Source organism: Ovis canadensis, chromosome 4, assembly GCF_042477335.2.
Source record: "Ovis canadensis isolate MfBH-ARS-UI-01 breed Bighorn chromosome 4, ARS-UI_OviCan_v2, whole genome shotgun sequence".
NCBI lineage: Eukaryota > Metazoa > Chordata > Mammalia > Artiodactyla > Bovidae > Ovis > Ovis canadensis.
In genome coordinates, this window is record NC_091248.1 from 126,705,469 (window position 1) to 126,723,672 (window position 18,204).

Here is an 18,204-nt window from a genome sequence, read left to right on the forward strand (position 1 = left end):
CCACTGCCCACCCGCACACAGGAGCAGGGCCCACCGATGGCCTCGCCCAGGTCAGGACCCCCCACCCCCAGATATTCACGATTGGGGTGAAACCACCAGCACGTTGCAGGGTGGGTGGGCGGGGAGCCTCCCCTCCAGGCCCAGACAGGGTTTCTCCGTGTCCACAGCGCCAAGACTCTGGGACAAGATCGTGTTCTCTAAGACAGTGACGGAGGCTCATTTTCAATCATTTTTTTATTCCACCACGTCAGCCTACCTACCCTATCCTTCCTGCCATCCCGAAGTCTCCACTTGGGCCCTGGCTTATCTCGCCTCGGACACGGTGGTTCTGAAGGGGGGCGGCGCTGCCGGCCTTAGTGGCGTGACCTTTCTGAGGCTGAGCCTTGGAACCTGGCTCCAAGGGCCTAGGGGCACCTGCGACAGGCTCCCGCCCGCGGTCCTCAGTTTGGGAGGAGAAGGCACGATGTCCAGGCCTGCAGAGATGCTGCTTCTCCTGGGTCAGGCGGCGGCTCAGAGTCAGGCCGAAATCACATCCTTGGCAGGGAGCCTGTTGACCACTCTCACTTTGTGCGTGCCCCAATGGGAAAAAACAAAACAAAACAAAACAACAGTCCCATCTTCAGCTAACGATTCCTCAGAAGACGATCAAATAAAAGGCAAAAAGCAACACAATTTGGCAAAGGTTTCTTAAATTTTAAATTAAAAAAGGAAAAAAATGCACACAGAAGAGATTCAACTTGCCTGCTTTGAAGAAATATATTAAAGAAGGTGAAAAGTTAAAAAAAAAATCAAACCCCAAATAACAATAAAAATAGACGTCTCCTCTGTAAAATTCTGGACTAATCTACTGAGTCATTCATATCTATTCAGTATTCAGAGCATGAAGGCTAAAGACCAGAGTATAAAAAAATTAAAACACACACCTAACCAACACTTTGAGATACTGCCTGTGAGCAAGCCTGCCAGGCTCACAGCTGGTGTGGGCCCCGCCAGTGACCGCTGGAAGCTTCGCTGGGTCTGGTCCCTCCTGCGCTCGCCCTCTGCAGACCCCCAGGGCCTTCAAAGCTCTTCCTTGGTTCTGCTCAGTTTTGTGGCATGTTCTTCTATAAACTTGCTCAAATGCTCCAGGTCTCTGTTTCCATCCTCAAATTTAATTGGGTTCTTTTTGTCCCCACTGGGGGCAAAGTAGATGGTGGGGAAGCCCTCGACTTTGTAGTGGTCGCTGGTGACGTCGTTGGCCGTGGCGTCCATCTTGGCGATGACCAGGTTCTTGTGGCCCTTGTACTTCTTGCCCAGGGAGGTGTACACTGGCTCTAGCTGCTTGCAGTGCCCGCACCAGGGTGCGTAGAACTCGATGAGGACATCCTTCTTAGGGTCCATCACGATGGAGTCAAAGGTCTTGCCCACCACGACCTTGACCGGCCCCTTGTTGTTCTTGGGCACAGGCTGGGACTTGATGACTGGCTTCAGTTTTCCTGCGGGGAAAGCAAGCGAGGGCGGGTGTGAGAGCCGACAGGCCGGCCCCCGGTGGCCGCGACTGGACCAGGTAGGGAGGCTGGCCCGAAGTGCAGGAGGCTGGGGCAGATAGACATCGCCAAGGCCAGGCTGGGCCCTGTCTCCAGAGCCCAGTCCCTGGTTCTCTGATTCCCCCAAATCCTGTACTTTCCAGTCCCGGCAAAGGCCAGAGGCAGATGACCAGTCACGCCAGAGGCCTAGCAGATACGATCCTCTTTCAGAGGGGCGGTCACAAGAGAGGCTTCCAGTACAGAGGGGTCACTAAGAGGGCGGTGTGCAGGCTGGAAGCCTGGGGTGGTGGTGGGGGCAACAGACTGAGCAGACAGGATGGGCAGGGAGGTCTGCCCACCCAGCGGGGGCAATGGGGACCCTGAGCCCCGTGCTCAATCAGATCAGGAAGACGCTGCATTCGAGGCCAAAGCAAGTTTCCCACATACAAGAAACTTCTCTGTTGCACTTTAATTTTTAAAATAAGGTTTTCTGAGATTCTAAGACACCTGTTTCTATTACAAAAAGAGAGAGAAAAGGGAGCAAACGAACAGGGATTCTCCCCTTCCCCTGCTGTGCACCCTTGGGTCCCGGGGGAAGCACAGGCCTGGGTCCCAAAGGCAAGCTGGCAGGGGCTGCAGAAGCTGGCTGCGGGCGTGGGTGGGTGGGGTGCGGGCCCACCTTTCTTGAAGGCGGTGACGAAGTCGCGCAGGGCGTCGGCGTCGAAGTCGTCAGGCTCCATGGCAAACCTGCGGCCGCCCTCGTCCAGGATGGCCGCGTTCACCTCCTCCCCGCTCTCGCTCAGCCCCACGTCCTTCAACTCCGTGGCGAAGTCCTCCTCGTCGGCCACGGCGAAAGTGTACTCAGGGAAGTCCTTGGCCACCTCCAGGACCTTGTTCCGCCAGAACTGAGTGGCTGAGAAGGGACCGAGGGCTCGGGCATCTGGTCCGGCCCAATCGTCCCCGCGGCTCAAGGAGGGCCAACGGGACTCCTAGCCGCCCCCCTGCTCAAGCGGGGAGGGAAGGGGGTGGCGACTCCCCCCGGAGGAGGAGGAGGAGGAGGACCCCCGAGGCCATCATTACCCGCACCCCCCAGCCCGGGGCTCACCCGCGCGGTAGTCAAAGCTAAAGTCCACGCCGTAGTAGACGACCACCAGGGGGCGCCGCGCGTAGCGCTTGGTGTCGGCGGCCTTGCGGAGGCCGACCAGGGGCAGCGTGTGCTTCACCACGTGCTCCGCGATGGCCGCGGCCTCCGTGGAGTCCTGCGAGAGAGGGGCAGGTGAGGCGCAGCTGTCTGCCACCGGCTCGGGGAAAAGTCTGCCCCTAAGGAAGTCACGGGGCTTCCCTGGTGGCTCAGAGGGTACAGCGTCTGCCTGCACTGCTGGAGACCGGGGTTCGATCCCTGGGTGGGGAAGATCCCCTGGAGGAGGGCATGGCAGCCCACTCCAGTACTCTTGCCTGGAAAATCTCATGGACAGAGAAGCCTGGCAGGATACAGCCTATGGGGTCACAAGAGGCAGACATGACAGCAACTTCACTAGGGACATCACAGGGGCCCTACTCCCCCAGTGAACCCCTCGGGTAGCCAGGGCGCCCTTCCCTCTGGGTCAGGGCTGGCTGACCAGGTCAGTCGGGATCTGCTGGGGGGAGGCCTGGCTCCCAGATGACAAAGGCACAAAGGTGAGCTGAACTGGGCACAAGGTCTCACGTTCCTCCAGCTGATCCCCACAGTAGCCTGTCGGGGACACTACAGGATGAGATGATCAAAGTGGCCGTTGGGGCTCTGGGCTCTGCCTGCAGAAAGCCCACCCCTGACCACTGGCGACAGAAAGCCCGGGGGGTCTGGGGAAGAGTTTGGGGCCAGACACGTGCACCACAGATGTGGAAACTGAGGCCTAGCAGGGTGAGGCCATCTGCCCGGCAGAAGTGGTGGATGACCACCTCTTTCCCCTAGAGCCTGAGTCCCATCTGGATGGACGGTCAGGGAGGCAGCAGGGACGAGACACAGCGAGCAGCGGGGCCTTCTTTCATCAGGACGGCCCTGGACTGCCCGTCGCGGAGAAGGCGAACTCCGGGGGCACCCAGGATGTATGTGCTCCACAGCGGAGCACTCAGCACCCACAGGCCCAAATGCGAACTCAATGCCTGAGCCCTCCTCACTCACGTCTACAGAAGACTGTCTCCTCATCTCCAGGCTGTGTGTGCTGACTTTACAACTGGCTTCATCTTATCCGTCCTGCCCTTGTCTTCCCTTTGTCCTAATGCCTAGATCCATTTTTTAAAATTGCATGTTATCTGTTATGTACATTTTTTACAAAGCAGCCCTTAAATAATTCTGGGGACAAAACTGGTATATAAATGATACCAATCCATTAATAAAAAAAATGTTGAATGTAAGATCAGGCAGAAGCAAAAAGAGCAAAGTAGCAGTGATGTGTTTAACAGACTGTGGATCTCAGCCTTTCAGGGTCAAGGGCTCCTTCAAGAATCTACTGAAAGTTACAGACAGACCCCTTCCCTGGGAGCAGGCACACCACACAGAACTGTGTCTGGTTCCCATGGCCCCCAGATCCCAAGTTCATCAGGCTCCTCTATGGATCCAGAGTCAGTATCTCTGGATAACAGACAAGAAGCCAGAGGGGCAGGGAGTGATGAGACCACTCCCGTATGTCTTGGTTGGGGTCGGAGCACACCTGCCTGTCACCTTAGTCTCCTCTTAACCGGCTGTGGGACCCTCTAGGTGTTAGTTCACTTCTCTGCATCCCAGTCTCTTTCTGTCAAATAAAACATCTGGATTCAAGATGTAAAGTCAAAGCTGCTTGGTCGTGTCCTTGCAACCCCATGGACTCTGGGAATTCTCCAGGCCAGAATACTGGAGTGGGTAGCCTTTCCATTCTCCAGGGGATCTTCCCAACTCAGGGACCGAACCCAGGCCTCCTGCATTGCTGGCAGATTCTTTACCACTGGAGCCACAAGGGAAGCCCAAGAATACTGGAGGGGTAGCCTATCTCTTCTCCAGGGAATCTTCCGGACCCAGGAATTGAACTGGAGTCTCCTGCATTGCAGGCAGATTCTTTACCAACTGAGCTATCAGGGTAAGGTTTCCTCCGAATGACAGTATCTGTTCCTTGGAGCTCAGGGCCCCTGGGAAGCACTTGGAACATGAAGTGGGACCGAAGCTCACCCACCCTTCTTGAAATGAGTGTGTCACCTCTTTAGGAAGACTGAGGGCGGGGGCCCCAAGGAGGAAAGGCCAGGTCCACAGGCCACACCCCACAGCTCCACCCAGTGAACAGAGAGGCCTATCAGTGCTTTGTAGCCCTCAGCACCCAAGCCGCCTGCCGGTGAGTGAGGCTTCTCTCTGACGGAGCAGCACGGCCTGGCCAGGAGCTGGCCCATTCCGAGGTATGGAGAGAGGGCCACCCTCCTGCAGAAGCAGGTGGAGCTGCGCCAGGGCCTCAGCCCCACGACCCACCGGGCATGTGAGCACCCCGCCCCTCCCCGCCCCCCGTGAACCCTGACCTGACCAAGAGAACTTCAGGACGATCGGACGCCCCGGGGCTGGCACCCCTCACCCACCTTGATGTCCATCACGTAGCTCTTGGGCTCATATTTGGACTGGAATTTCTCAGGCTGCATGACAACCAACTTCCCCAGGGAGACTTTCAAGAACTTTGCTATTTCAGTGCTGAAAGTGTGGTGGAATTTGTAATCCTCTCTCAGGTTGTTAGCTGAGGAATTGACAGAATAATAATACAGTTTATTAAATCGCTTAAATGATTTAGATTCAACTCTACCCACATCACCCAAAGCAAATGCCCAGAAAATGGTGTAATTAACCATGAACGCTGTGTGGATAATATCCAGAGCTTAGACATTTAAAGGAGTTTGCATTTAAAAACCTGGTATAGATGTAATACCTTAAAATCTATGTATCTCTGAATTTATTTTTATAATAAATCTGAAAAAAAAAAAGAATAAAAATAAACGATTGGAACCTTCACAGAAAAACTTCATCTCTCGGACTGACTGTGGTCTCCAATGCTGAGAAGCACATTAACCCAGGCCGCCAGCCTGACCCTCCTGTGTCTGGCACGAGAACCCTCCATCTGCTCAGGGGCTCACTTCTCAAGTGGCCTGTTCAGGCTGCAGTTTTTCTGCTCTATGGATATGTTGTGCTGAACTCAGTTGTGTCTGGCTATCTGTGACCCCATGGACTGTAGCCCGTCAGCCTCCTCGGTCCATGGAACTTTTGCGGCAAGAATACTGGAGTGGGTGGCCACTTCCTCCTCCAGGGGATCTTCTCGACTCAAGGATCGAACCTGCATCTCTTGAGTTTCCTGTATTGGCAGGCACATTCCCTACCATTGCGCCACCTGGGAAGCCCTACATATTTTTATTTACGTCTCGGGAAACTCCCAAAGGCAACCCCATGGAGATAACTTTAGAATGGGGCTGGCAAACTTTCCTAAGGACCGGACAGGAACTGTTTCAGCTTCGTGGACCCCACGGTCTTGACAACTCAGGTCTGTGCTAACAAAGCTGTGTCCCCAGGGAACTTACAGAACCACGTGAGGACCGGGTTCGGCCTGTGGGCCAGCCTATCAACCCCTTCCCTGGACCCCGCAGGGGCATCACCTTGGGTCCCCTGCTCTGTCCTCACCAAGGCCTCTGGATCCACCCTGAGCAGAGTCTGCGGTCCCAGGAGGGCAGGCCTGTGACTGGATTACAGAACAGGCAGCTGAGGGCACGGCACATCTCAGGGGAAGCAGGGAGCAGCCTGGACAAGCTCATAGACAGACTTGGACTCAAATCACAATTTCCGAGCCACTTGCTGTGACTTGAGCCCCAGTCCCTCCTGTAGAAACAGGTCAGGGAGCTCTCAGACCACCATTAAGAACGAAACAGCCACCCAGAGGAGTCTGGCAGGTGTCTCCCACCTGTTCTAAGCCGCCAGGCATGTGGCTATCTGTGACCAAGTGGCCGTGGAGGAGACAGCATCACCTCAAGAGCTTCCTGCCCAGCCCTCTCGCTCACAAACTCCATCCTCCTGCCAGGACCCCCTCTGCTCTTGCCCCGTCAGCCCTGAGTCCCTGGGGCTGTCTCTAGTTCCTTCCCCAAAGTCCACACACCAGGCCCTGTGACTGTCACCCTTGCCTGAGCCTAACCCGCCTGGCCACGAGGGGCCACAGGCGTCAGACTGGACGTGCGGCGGCTGGACAGGCAGCACCGGGGCCCCCCCAGCCCTGAGCACCAGCACCTGCGTTTTGACAAGATCCCTGGGCATCTATAGGCACCCAGATGTGAGGGCTGGGGGCTCCGTGGCTGCCTGTGGCCCTGGGTGGACGAGGAGACCCCCTCTGCGAGTTTTTAGCACAGCTGGATGACCCGGTTCCTGAATCAGTGAAGACTGGGGAAGCACGAACGGGCTTCAGCTCCACTGTAACTTTTACGTCACTCTGCAACTGACACGCGCAGCAAGGACCGTGCGGCACAGACATTAACCCTGAGCGGCAAGCAGGGCATTTAACAGACCATGATTATGACTTCCAAGTAGAAAACCAAGCCATTGTGGCATGTATGATGGGGTGAGGGGCCCAGGGGACTCAGGAGCTGCTGGGGAAGACCAGGAGGAGCCTGACTGTCCCTCAAAGGCCGTCTTTGGTTCATCACCCAGGGGCCATCCAGGGCAGCGAGGACCCAGCCCTCATGGGACACCGCTGAGACGTGCTGGTGGTTAACTTCGCCTCCCAGACCAGCCTCACTGGGCACTTGGCATCACCGGGCACTTGGCTGAGCACTTCTGCCACTTTATCTCCACTAATGTAGCAACTTTCCACACAAGACAGGACTCCCTATTGGCTATGAGATCTCCAGGTTGACCGAGTCACTGATTGCCCACTCGGGGCGGTTAACCACCGACAGAACCAGGACTCCAACCCAGGTCTGACGCAGAAACCCTCCCTTTCTGGTCAAGACCCTCCCCTGGCAGCAGGGCTGGCTCTGGGAAGGGGCCCCGGCAGAGGAGGGAGGGAGGTAATGACTTTGGATGAACTTGACTGGGCCCCTGCCCTCCTCTCAGACCCAGGAAGGAGAGAGCACAGCCCTCTTGTCAGCTTCCTGAGAGACTGCATCACTCACGTGCAGTTAAGGCAACCAAGAACCAATCCCCAACCTCAGAAAGGAAAGCCCGTTCCCACACATGCAATCTTGACCCTTCCTCAGGCCTAAATCGACGCCCAGGGGTCTTATACAACAGCAGCAGCCCCAGAAGGCCTGGGCGTGAGTGCACTGGCCTGAGGCCCCTCCTCACCTGCATCCTGGTACAGCTGGTAGGCAGGGTCACTCTCCGACTTAAAGACCCCGATGATAATGACGTCGTCTCCGTCCTTCAGGAGCTCCTGGACCTCCTTGAGGGCCAGGATCTGCTCGGAGGGCGGCCCAGACTGCTCCATCATGTAGTCGACGATCCCTGGAAGCAGAGCGCATGCCTGAGTGGGGCTGGGGGCTCGGGGCTCCGGGGCGCCTGAAGGCACTGGGAGCTCCCCACACCGGGCCCAGAGGCGGTGGTGGACCTACCATATTTTTCCCGTGGGCCGTTGTAATCGAAAGCCTTCCCCTTGCGGAAGATCTTCAGGGTGGGGTAGCTGGAGACGTTGAACCTCTTGGCGAGGTCTGTCTCCGCTGTGGCGTCAACCTTCGCCAGAGGGATTGGCGGAGAGCTCTTACTCAGCTCCTTGGCAGCCTTTTCGTACTCGGGGGCCAGTTTCTTGCAGTGTCCACACCTGCGAGAGCGAGCAGCTCTGTCAGGAACCTGTTCCAGAGTGGAGGCAGCGTCCTAGCTACGGGATGCGCAGACACCCAGCCTGAGTTCCCGGGTGACTTGGAGAGATCTGCCAAGCCAGAGAAGCCCCCAGGCAGATGGTGTGGAAGCCTGACATGGGTTAAGAGATGGGAGAGGCCACGATAGTTCTGTTGGTTGGACAGCTGGAGAGGGGAGTTTCAACCTATCTTATCCCCCAGCAAAGACTCTAAAACCACCCCTCCCAGCCGCGCCCACTTCACCGGGTGCATGGTGGGCACTTGGCACCTGCCAGCTCCTCGGCTGGCTCTGCCTCACATGCAGGGGTCTGTCTCCTGCCCCGAGCTGCAGTGGGTACAGGATGGGCCTAACCAGTATCTGGTCACGGAAAACCGACACCATCTTACCAGGGAGCATAAAACTCTACCAGCATGATGTCGGCATCATTCACCACTTCATCGAAGTTGTCCTTGGTCAGTACGAGCGTGACTTCTGGTGGAGGCGTCCAGTTGGGCTGGGAGACCTCTTTGACCTTGGCCACAATTTCTGGAAGAAATCCCACAAGACTGAGCACGTGAAGGCCCCTGGCTGCAGGGGCAGGTGGGGAGGGTGGGGAAGAGAGAACATAAGGCCACAGAACAGGACACGCTTGATTTCCTGAAACCCAAGCCCATCTACTGCAAGGAGATCAAACCAGTCAATCCTAAAGGAAATCAACCCTGAAAAGTCACTGGAAGGATTGATACTGAAGCTCCAATACTCTGGCCACCTGATGTGAAGAGTTGACTCACTGGGAAAGACCCTGACGCTTGGAAGGATTGAAGGTGGGTGGGGAAGGGGGCCATAGAGGATGAGATGGTTGGATGGCATCACCGACTGAATGGACATAAGTTTGAGTAAGCTCCGGGAGATGGTGAAGGAGAGGGAAGCCTGGCGTGCTACAGTCCATGGGGATGCAAAGAGTCGGACACGACTGAGCTACTGAACAACAAAGCCCATCTATAGCCAGGGCCCCTCCGCAGTTTGGGAGCCACAGAGAAGAGCCCGAAGGTCCAAGGTTTCCAACAACCACCCGTCACACGTCCACACACACTGCTCAAGGCAGTCTAGCCCAGCCTGATGAATGAGACTGTTAAGCACACCCCGAGAGGTCACCTCCCAGTGTTCAACAGCATATGCCTAGTAACAGTTTTGGGAGCATTCCTCTTAAGACGTACAAATACATCTGTGCTTAGACACGCACATGGAGCACTGGCACGTTACACACAGCACAAAATTCAACTGCAGTTGAGAAAAGTGGGAGGAGCAACGCCACCCAGGCTGCACCAGCATCGCCTGCCAAGTGGTTGTGAAAAGGCCCGCTTGTCGCCTAGGTGCCCAGAGATGCCAGGCAGCGGACACTAAATATATGCTCACAAAGCACTTCCCAAGCGGTTCTCAGGAGCAGTGGCTGCCCACTGTTTCTCTGCTTTTGTGGCCCTAGAATCTGCCAAGCCCAGGTCCAAGAAGCACTGCGGCAAAGCACCAGCTTTCAGACTGGAGCGCGAACAGCAGTGCCTCCTGGCACAGGCAGACCGAGGCCTGGGAGAGGGGGGGCCTCAACTCGGGGGAGCCCCCCTTCTGAAGACACATGGGAGGTCTGGCACCCAGGGAGCCTGCTGCGCAAACACTGCCCTCAAGATGCCAAACTGGGCCACGTTCCTAGCTGTGAGGTGGCGAGGGCGGACCAACCCCAAAACACACACACATGCCTGCTCTGGTCAGACTCTTGAATGGCTGGAAGGGAACCTTGAGATCAAGTCCACGTGACTCACGCTTGGATGAGGAGCCCAAGGCCCAGCCAGGGGGCCCCTTGTGGGGGACACAGGGCTGTGCAATGGCAAGAAAGACCCCAAGCCTACTTGGTGAAATGCCCACTGTGCCACCCTGGGAGTGGAAAATGCAGCAGAGAGCAATCTATTTTTTTAAGCCTTCAAAATGCTGAAGGCTACCACGGTGTTATCTGTCTATTCATTTAATGAAACCGATGTAGTGCCTGATGCGAGCCAGGTAGAGCTCCAACAGGCCTGGTTTTAGAAATGCCACTTGGCTCCACGCACCTGGTTTTAGAAACACCAGTGGTTCTGTGAGCTCTGGACCCGCGGGCTTGGCCAGCCCTGGGGCTCACAAGAAACAAAGACTGTTGAGACAGACCTGACGCTCACTGAGTCAGAAGCTCTGGGCGAGGATTGGCAGTCTGTCTCAGCACGTCCCGCACCCCGTGCCCTGGGTGTCGGGCCCAGCTAGACACTGGTCCATGAACACTAGCAAGATCCATGGCCTTTAACACAGTGGCTCCGGATCTTGAATTTCACAGCTGTTAAGTGTACCCCTTTCTTGTCCAGGACAAGCTTATTCTGATCAGAGTCACCGCGGACGTTCCAGCAGGTACTGCTGCCAGTCCACTGGGCTGGGCTTCCTCTCTGTTATCCAAGTTGCCCTCCCCTCAGCCTCTCCCTTCCTGGGGAAGGGAGCCCCGGCCCCCACTTCTTCTGGCAGCTCAGGGCCCTCACCTTCCTGGGTCCTGGAGCCCTCGTAGTCAACCGCCTGCCCCTTCTTCAGGATCTTGATGGTGGGGTAGCCAGTCACGTCAAACCTGCTGGCCAGCGCCGACTCTGAGATCGCGTCGATCTTGGCCACAGGGATGGGAGGGTCATTCTCCTTCAAGGTGGTGGCGATTTTTTCGTATTCTGGAGCAAACTTTTTGCAGTGCCCGCACCTGAGAATGAGATTTCAGGACGGAGAAGCAGGTTAACTGGAGGCTTAAATCCAGCTGGATGCACAAAAACTGGGGCACTGGAACCAGAAATGTTTGCGGTTAGTGAGAAACACGAAACGGGGGAGGCTGAGATGGCCCGAAGTCAAACAATCCCAGGGTGAATCCCAGCTCCACCGAGGGCAGGTACTTTCAAGAGCTCCACACCCCCATGTGAAGAGAAAACTCTCCCTGAAAGATGCCATCTTTTCCACTCATCTCAGATGTGGATGACGGGGTTTTCCAGAGGCTATTGGACCAACAGTGATGTCAGCATTCTGATGCTGATGAATAAAGGTGTTACTGCCATTTAGAAATGAATTATTTCCATTTTTTGGTTTTAATTTCCAATGTGGTAACTACTGATAAACGTGACCCACATAACAAGCTAGCTGCTACTGCTGCTGCTAAGTCGCTTCAGTCGTGTCCGACTCTGTGCGACCCCATAGACGGCAGCCCACCAGGCTCCCCCGTCCCTGGGATTCTCCAGGCAAGAACACTGGAGTGGGTTGCCATTTCCTTCTCCAGTGCATGAAAGTGAAAGATGAAAGTGAAGTTGCTCAGTCGTGTCCAACTCTTAGCGACCCCATGGACTGCAGCCTTCCAGGCTCCTCCATCCATAGGATTTTCCAGGCAAGAGTACTAGAGTGGGGTGCCATTGCCTTCTCCGAGCAAGCTAGCTGAGGTCCTCAATATTTAAGGGGTTAAGGTGTTCTGAGACCAAAATGCTTGAGAACAGCTGATCTATAAACCAGGAATGATGTAACCTCACAGGTTTGCCCTAAGGACTGTTTAGATACTTTATACGAAGCATCTCATACTATGCTGATCAGACAACATTATGTATATCTTGACTATTTTTTTCTCCCAAATGGACTGAGGAGGGCAGGAGAAAGCGAAGACAGGATTATGAGATGGAAAAATAGCAGAAGAGAGGTGGGAGAGGGAGCCCAATAGTCACCGCGAGCTGCCCCACGAGGGTGAAAGATGGGAAAGCGGGGCTGGTCCCCACAGGGTCCAGTCTGCATGCAGCTGGGGGGACGCATCCGTCACCCCCGCAGGTCTGTGTCATCACAGCTCGTGAGCCACCCGCAGCTGTAACTAGCAGAGGACGTGTTCACGTTTTTAACCAACTGGACCTGAAACGAGGCGGGGCGCGGGTCCTCACCACGGAGCGTAGAACTCCAGCAGTACCACGTCTTTGTCGGCCACAAAGTTATCGAAGTTCGAATCCTTTAGGATCAAGACGCCGTTTTCCTCCTTAACTTCCAAGTCGTCATCGTCGTCATCATCATCATCCTCGTCCTCTTCCTCGTCCTCCTCGACGGCATCCTCTTTGTCAGAAGAATCTGTGCAGAAAATGCCCAGGCAGGTTAAAAACTGATGACCTTCCTCCTTTAAAGTCTTCCCAGGACTCCACACCCTCAAAATGGTCACAAGTCCTGAGTGGTCCCTGAGGGTCACCACCATGAGAAGAGGCGGTGACCGTGGGCCTCCTGGAGCCCAGACATCTGCATGTGGGGTGGGCACTTCAGATTTCACTTAAAGGGAGGTGATGGCTAAAAGATGGTGAAAACTAACTACAGGTCTAGAATTCAGTCTAAACACTGCAGCAGGACTTGGCGGGGGTGGGACCAGCCCCCTGTCAGATGGGGGAACCCTCCTTCCTGGCACACAGGTCTGATCCGCCCTGCAACAAGGCCCCTCACCCACATCCAAGCTGTGTGTTAGGGCTCCTCCCTTTGTGGGTCCCCCCACGTCCGTGCTCAAGGTCCAGGCTAACTTCCACAGACATGTTCCCCTTCCTCACCCTCTCTGCTTTCCACAGAAGGAAGGACTTGCCTCCAAGCTCCCATCCTCGCCCCCACGGATGACTGCCTAGCCCCCCAAATCAGTACAAACAGGAAACAAATCTTGGTTCTCAACTCCTTCCCCCTGGAGGTTACTTGGGCTGACTTTTTAAGTAAAACATGACTCCCCACCTCCTTCCTCCACACATCAACCTTCCCCTGAAGGATTAGAAAACCCATGGGATATTTTTTATACGTATCTCCTAATCCGAGATGGATTAGCAGTCCATCGTTCATAATGAAAAGCTGAGAACCACACTTGTTTCCTGTTCATACTTTTGTGGGACGCCTGCAAAGTTCTCTTTCCCAGAACACAAGAATATAAGCACATCTTATCACCAACAGGGCTTGACTGGATTTGCTGCTGAACTACAGGTACGGAACCCTGAACTGCAGCTCTCTTTACCCAGGTTCCCAGGTGCTTCCACATCAGCAAACAGAAATGCAGGCAGCATGATTTCATCAACTCCAAAGGCAGAACGTTTCAAGGGGCCCATTATTTCCTTTTGGAGATGCTTCCCAGGAGAGAAACCAACACGGACAGCAGGGCTGGCATTAGGGCTAGAGAACCCGTCTGGGGACCTGGGAGCTCCCTGGGACTTGCCCTATTTCAGCACCCACCCCCACCCCCCCAGACCAGACCCACTGCTGCCTCTGCAGCTGCTCAGACACGCCAGGGGCTGCTCTGGGCAGGGCGGCAGCTTTGCTTGTTATCATCAAGATCTACCGACCTGTACACTTATTACCAAAGCAAGCTGAAAACCCACCCCGCCCCCGAGCCCCACTTCCCTCCACACTTGTCCCTTCAAACACCCACAGCTTTTTCCTTTCACAAGCCCCTGTCCTCCACTGTGGGGGCTGGAGAAAACAGCTCTAAAATCCAAACCGAAATGCCACCAACTTGAGAAGGCACCTGTGTATCCTGGGCCAGGCTGCTTCCCCGGGCCCCAGTTTTCTTCCCGCCCTCCCCGAGCCTGTCAGCACACCTGCTTCTCCAGCCACCTTGCCGCCTGCCTCCTCCACAGCGGGGGCCCTGCAGGCTGGACAGGCCTACAGAAGCCCCAGACCCCCAGCACTGTCAGCAGGAGGCTTGGGGAGAGCAATGAGAACCAGGCTCCCTGGATGCGGAAGGGGCAGGACCCAGAGGAAGACAACTGGGCTCAACCCCATCCCCACCTCCCAAGCTGGTGGCCTAAGCTCATTTCTTTTCTTTTTTCCTTTAAATTTATATACATATATTTTTTGGCCACGTGGTGAGCATTTGGGATCTTAGTTCCCCCGCCAGGGATAGAACGTGCAGCCTCGGCATCAGAAGCTCAGAATCTTAACAACTGGACCACCAGTGAAGTCCCAGGGAGATCTAAGGACCTGATGCTCTTGAGAACCTCCAGGTTTACACCAGCTGGCTCTGGGCTCCTGGTACTTCTAGGAACACTGCCCACAGCAACTAGGCAGGGCAAGTACCAGCTGACCTCTGTTGGCCTATGGAACCCTAATAGCGGCTTTCCAAAAGGCTGGGCTGACGGCCCCTCACTTGAAAGTCCCACCCAAAACGACCTGCATGGGGACTGCAAACCCAGGGGCTCAATGCGGGGGTGCTGGGCAAGGTTCTCTGCTCCGGCCAGGGGCCCAGGAGACAATACACACCTTGCCCCAGATCTGGGAGCTGCTGCGGGCAGTGAGGCAGGCCCCAGGGCAGCGCAGCTGCCACGGTGCTCAGCTCAGGCTGAGAATCAAGCTTCTTTGCAGGCAGATGGAAAGACTGGAGGAAGGCTGGAAAGAAAGCTCAGAACTTAATCCTCTCTTCAAGCGAGGAAACAGCTTGAGGAGGAAGAGGGACTCGGCTGCCAGTTCAGTGCACAGAGATAAGGCGAATTTTACAAAAAGGAAAAGCAAAGAGGTTTCCAACCCAGCCCCAGGCCGCAGAGGTCTGCAAGCACTACAGCGATGGGGCGCTCAGATTAAATGGGACCATGAGTTATGCTGTGACAGAGCTCCTGATAGGGAACTCCTTTATCGAAACTTTTTTAAGAACGGATTTTCCTTCTGCATTTTTTAAGGACAAACAAAATGACAGAATGTTCCCTACGTAACGAAGGATCCTCAAGCACATTAAGGCACGGCCCCCACCTTCCGCTGCTCCCCGAATTGTCAACAACTCCCAGGGTTGACTCCTCTGCATCTGGAGAGGTTGCTGGCTCCGTATTCCCCCGGACTGAACTCCCCCATCCCCCGCATCCCAACAAGGAAGATATCTCACAGTTTAACGGGGAAACCACCTCTTACAGGGCTCCACTTTTAAAGCTGGACACTCTAGGACAGAAGGGGCTGGAAGGGTGCCTTCCTCCTCCAAGCGCCCCTCTTCAAAGGGCTTCCGGCATCATCTCTGCATGCTGCTGGGCCCATCCGCCAAGGCCACTCCTAAAATGCGGGCCTCTCCTAACCAGGTCACTACAACCCCAGTCCACTACCAGCAGGGCACCTGACCAGGCCGGATCCCACCCAGCGTGGACACATACCACTCCTTCCAGCATCTCCTCACCTGCATCCTCAGTCGGCATAACAACAGACTCAGGAATAACATCATCTAACTGATCGTGTTTCATGGGCCACGCACTGTGCTGAGCTCTTATGCAACTCTCTGAGTCCCCCTGGGGAAACATACTACATGCACTTCACCAATGAAGAAACAGAACTTCAGTCACCTGCCCAGGAGCACAAGGCTACTGAGGGGAGGGTCCTGACCACTCAGCTGCTATGCCTTGCTGGCCCATCAGACTTTCTTCCCAGAATGCCCTAAGTTTTTTTTAACCTCCTTTGATAATTACTTCCCAGAAGTGAAAAGCAGGCAACGACCCACATCAAAATATCTCCTTTATAATCTTCTGGTTGGCAAGATGTGAGAACAAGTAAGAGGCCTGACAACTGGAGGCTCACCCATCAGGGCTTGAGTTCTACTTAGTAACCGTTCTTGGGGGCACTGACGGGCCCAGACACCACTGTGCTGTTTGAGTCTGACATGCACAAGAGGCGGGGAATTCCCTGGTGGTCCAGTGGGTAGGACTCCAAGCTTCCACTGCAGGGGGCACTGGCTGGATTCCTGGCTGGAGAACTAAGATCCTGCAAGGGGTGCAGTGCAGCAAAAATAAATAAAATGCACAGGAAGCAAAAAAGGGGGGAACCCCTTAAGACTGGGACCATCTGGGGTAAAGGGAAGTGTGGTCCCAAAATAAAATCCAGAAGCTAAATGTGAAGGGCGAGGGATGGGAAAGAGTCAGGTAACCACTAGAAGCCCCACTCCAACCAATTGACCACAACAATCCATAGGCTCACCCTAGAGGCAACTGCCTCCCAGGGCCTCCAGTGCATTAGCGGCCTGTGGCAAATGACAGACTCACTCATCCTAATACCCATGGTGTCCATCCACGCCTGCCACTCTTCCAGGCCCCTTGAGGCTCCCCGCAAGACAGAATCATCTGATCAGAACCAAGACAAGGCTACTCTGCTATGCTCCGAAACTACCATCCACCTCCACTGGTCCTCAAACATTAACGTGCCTCCCCAAAGGTTACTTTGGCCACGAATCAATGAAATGTGTTTAAAATGCTGACCTGAGGGCCCACCCTTGTGTTCTTCCGGTTGGGTGTATTTTGGGACTCCGTATTTAAATAAGCACCCGCGATTTGGATAAAGGTCCCAAGACACACTTGTAGGTGACACTGCTCTCTGGTCCCTGTGGGCAGGTGTTCTTTTCACCAAGAGTTGGTTTTCAACTTCCTTCTCTGTGTGGGTCAAGACTCTTGAATAAAACTTATCTAAAAGTTACTCAATCTGAAAGAGTATAAAGTTCGCACTTCCCTTACACACTATCAGAAAAGAGGGGTTATTTATATTGGAACAAACTCAAGAGGAAAAACACTCTAGTTATCCAGAGAAAGGCCAGAGGAAGAAGTTAAGGCCAGTAATGTGTAGTCCTGTTCTCTAGCAATATAAGTCTTTAAGTTTTCTAATTCTCAAAGTTCTCACACATCACTTATTTTTAGCTAGCCTATTCCAAAGAAAAATGCAGGACCGATGGCTGGTAGTAGCGAATGTTCCTCCCAGAGCCGGCGCTTTATGGGCAGAGGCCACACTGAGCCCTAACTCCCGGACCAGGCGCAGTGACTAGCACATACAGTCGGTGCCGAATACATGCTTGCCGAAGGAATGCTACCTCCGGTTTCCAAAAGACGCAAACCAAACCATCCCTTTCCCCCTCAAACCAGAACCCTCGAATTACTTCTATCCAAACCTACAGACCACATTTTTCAGGCGTAAAACGCTTGCTGCCCGCGGCTGTCCCCAGGGCTCCCATTCGGGACGTCACACCCTCGCCCTGTTTTGAAACCTGCGGCCCCTCTCCCTTCCCACTCCTTGGGCATGTGAGCCTCAAATGCTCCCCTTCCCAGGAGTGGGCAGTCAGCCTGGACTCGAGGAAAATCGGAGCAGGGCGAAGAAGCCAGTGTGCAAAGAAGGCACTTCACACCCTCTCCGCGTCCAAGCCTCGGTGGCAGCCCCAGTCTCCTCGCCGCCCTCCTCTCCCGGGTCTCCCAAGCGATCCTGTCGCCCCGCTACAACCTTCCAACTCCAGCAAGTCGCTGGTCCGCGCGGCGCCCCCACCCCGGAGCGCGCGGCCCGCAGGCCCGGCCAGACGCCGCCGCTGCCGCTCACCTTCGTCCGGGCCCCGGGCGCTCGCCACGGCCAGCAGCTGCGTCAGGGCCAGGAGCAGGACGAGCATCCAGGCTTTCCGGGGCCTCATCGCGGTGGTGCTGAGCGTGGCCTCCTTGCACCGGCGGCCACTGGTCGCTCCAGAACCTCGGGTTCGGGTCTTGCGGAGCCAAGCGAGAGGGAAAAAACCGCCCCCCCCCCCGAAGACCTCCCTGGCAATTAACAGGGGGCGGGGAAAGACGCGGGCCGGCCAATCCCAGTCCGATCTGGGGCGCGGGCCGCGAGTGCCGCGGCACCACCCGCCGCGTGGACCCTCCTCCCCGGCCTCCTCCGCGCACCCCGCGGCTCGCGAGTTTAAAGCTCAGAGCGCTAACGTGAGGTGCCCCCTTCTGATTGGCTGCTCCTCGGCCTCCAATCAGCGGCTGCCACTCGGTTTACCGGGAGCGCACAGGCTGAGAGAGGGTGCTGGGGAGAACAAAGGCGGAGGGCCGGGACCCGAGGGGCGGGGCCTGGCTACGCCTCGGGCAGCGATTGGCTGGCGACGCTGCG

General features: G+C 55.5%; 1 protein-coding gene across 1 annotated transcript; it reads right to left on the minus strand.

The window, feature by feature from the left end:
* Window positions 1-219: 219 nt before the first annotated feature.
* On the minus strand, window positions 220-18,147 carry PDIA4 (protein disulfide isomerase family A member 4). The gene is made up of 10 exons (XM_069588656.1): window positions 17,659-18,147; window positions 12,267-12,447; window positions 10,857-11,062; window positions 8,712-8,850; window positions 8,082-8,287; window positions 7,816-7,974; window positions 5,082-5,233; window positions 2,611-2,764; window positions 2,185-2,418; window positions 220-1,475 (listed from the first exon to the last, which is right to left on the minus strand). The coding sequence occupies exons 1-10, from the start codon at window positions 17,744-17,746 to the stop codon at window positions 1,060-1,062; spliced, it is 1,935 nt and encodes a 644-aa protein (XP_069444757.1). The 5' UTR covers window positions 17,747-18,147; the 3' UTR covers window positions 220-1,059.
* Window positions 18,148-18,204: the final 57 nt, after the last annotated feature.

Bases quoted from the DNA above. Each gene is read 5' to 3' on its own strand.
- PDIA4 (XM_069588656.1), bottom strand. From the start codon at position 17,746: ATGAGGCCCCGGAAAGCCTGGATGCTCGTCCTGCTCCTGGCCCTGACG. The intron at 12,448-17,658 runs GTGAGCGGCAGC...TTTTCTGCACAG, and splicing joins CGCCCGGGGCCCGGACGAAG to ATTCTTCTGACAAAGAGGAT. The intron at 11,063-12,266 runs GTGAGGACCCGC...TCTCATTCTCAG, and splicing joins CTGGAGTTCTACGCTCCGTG to GTGCGGGCACTGCAAAAAGT.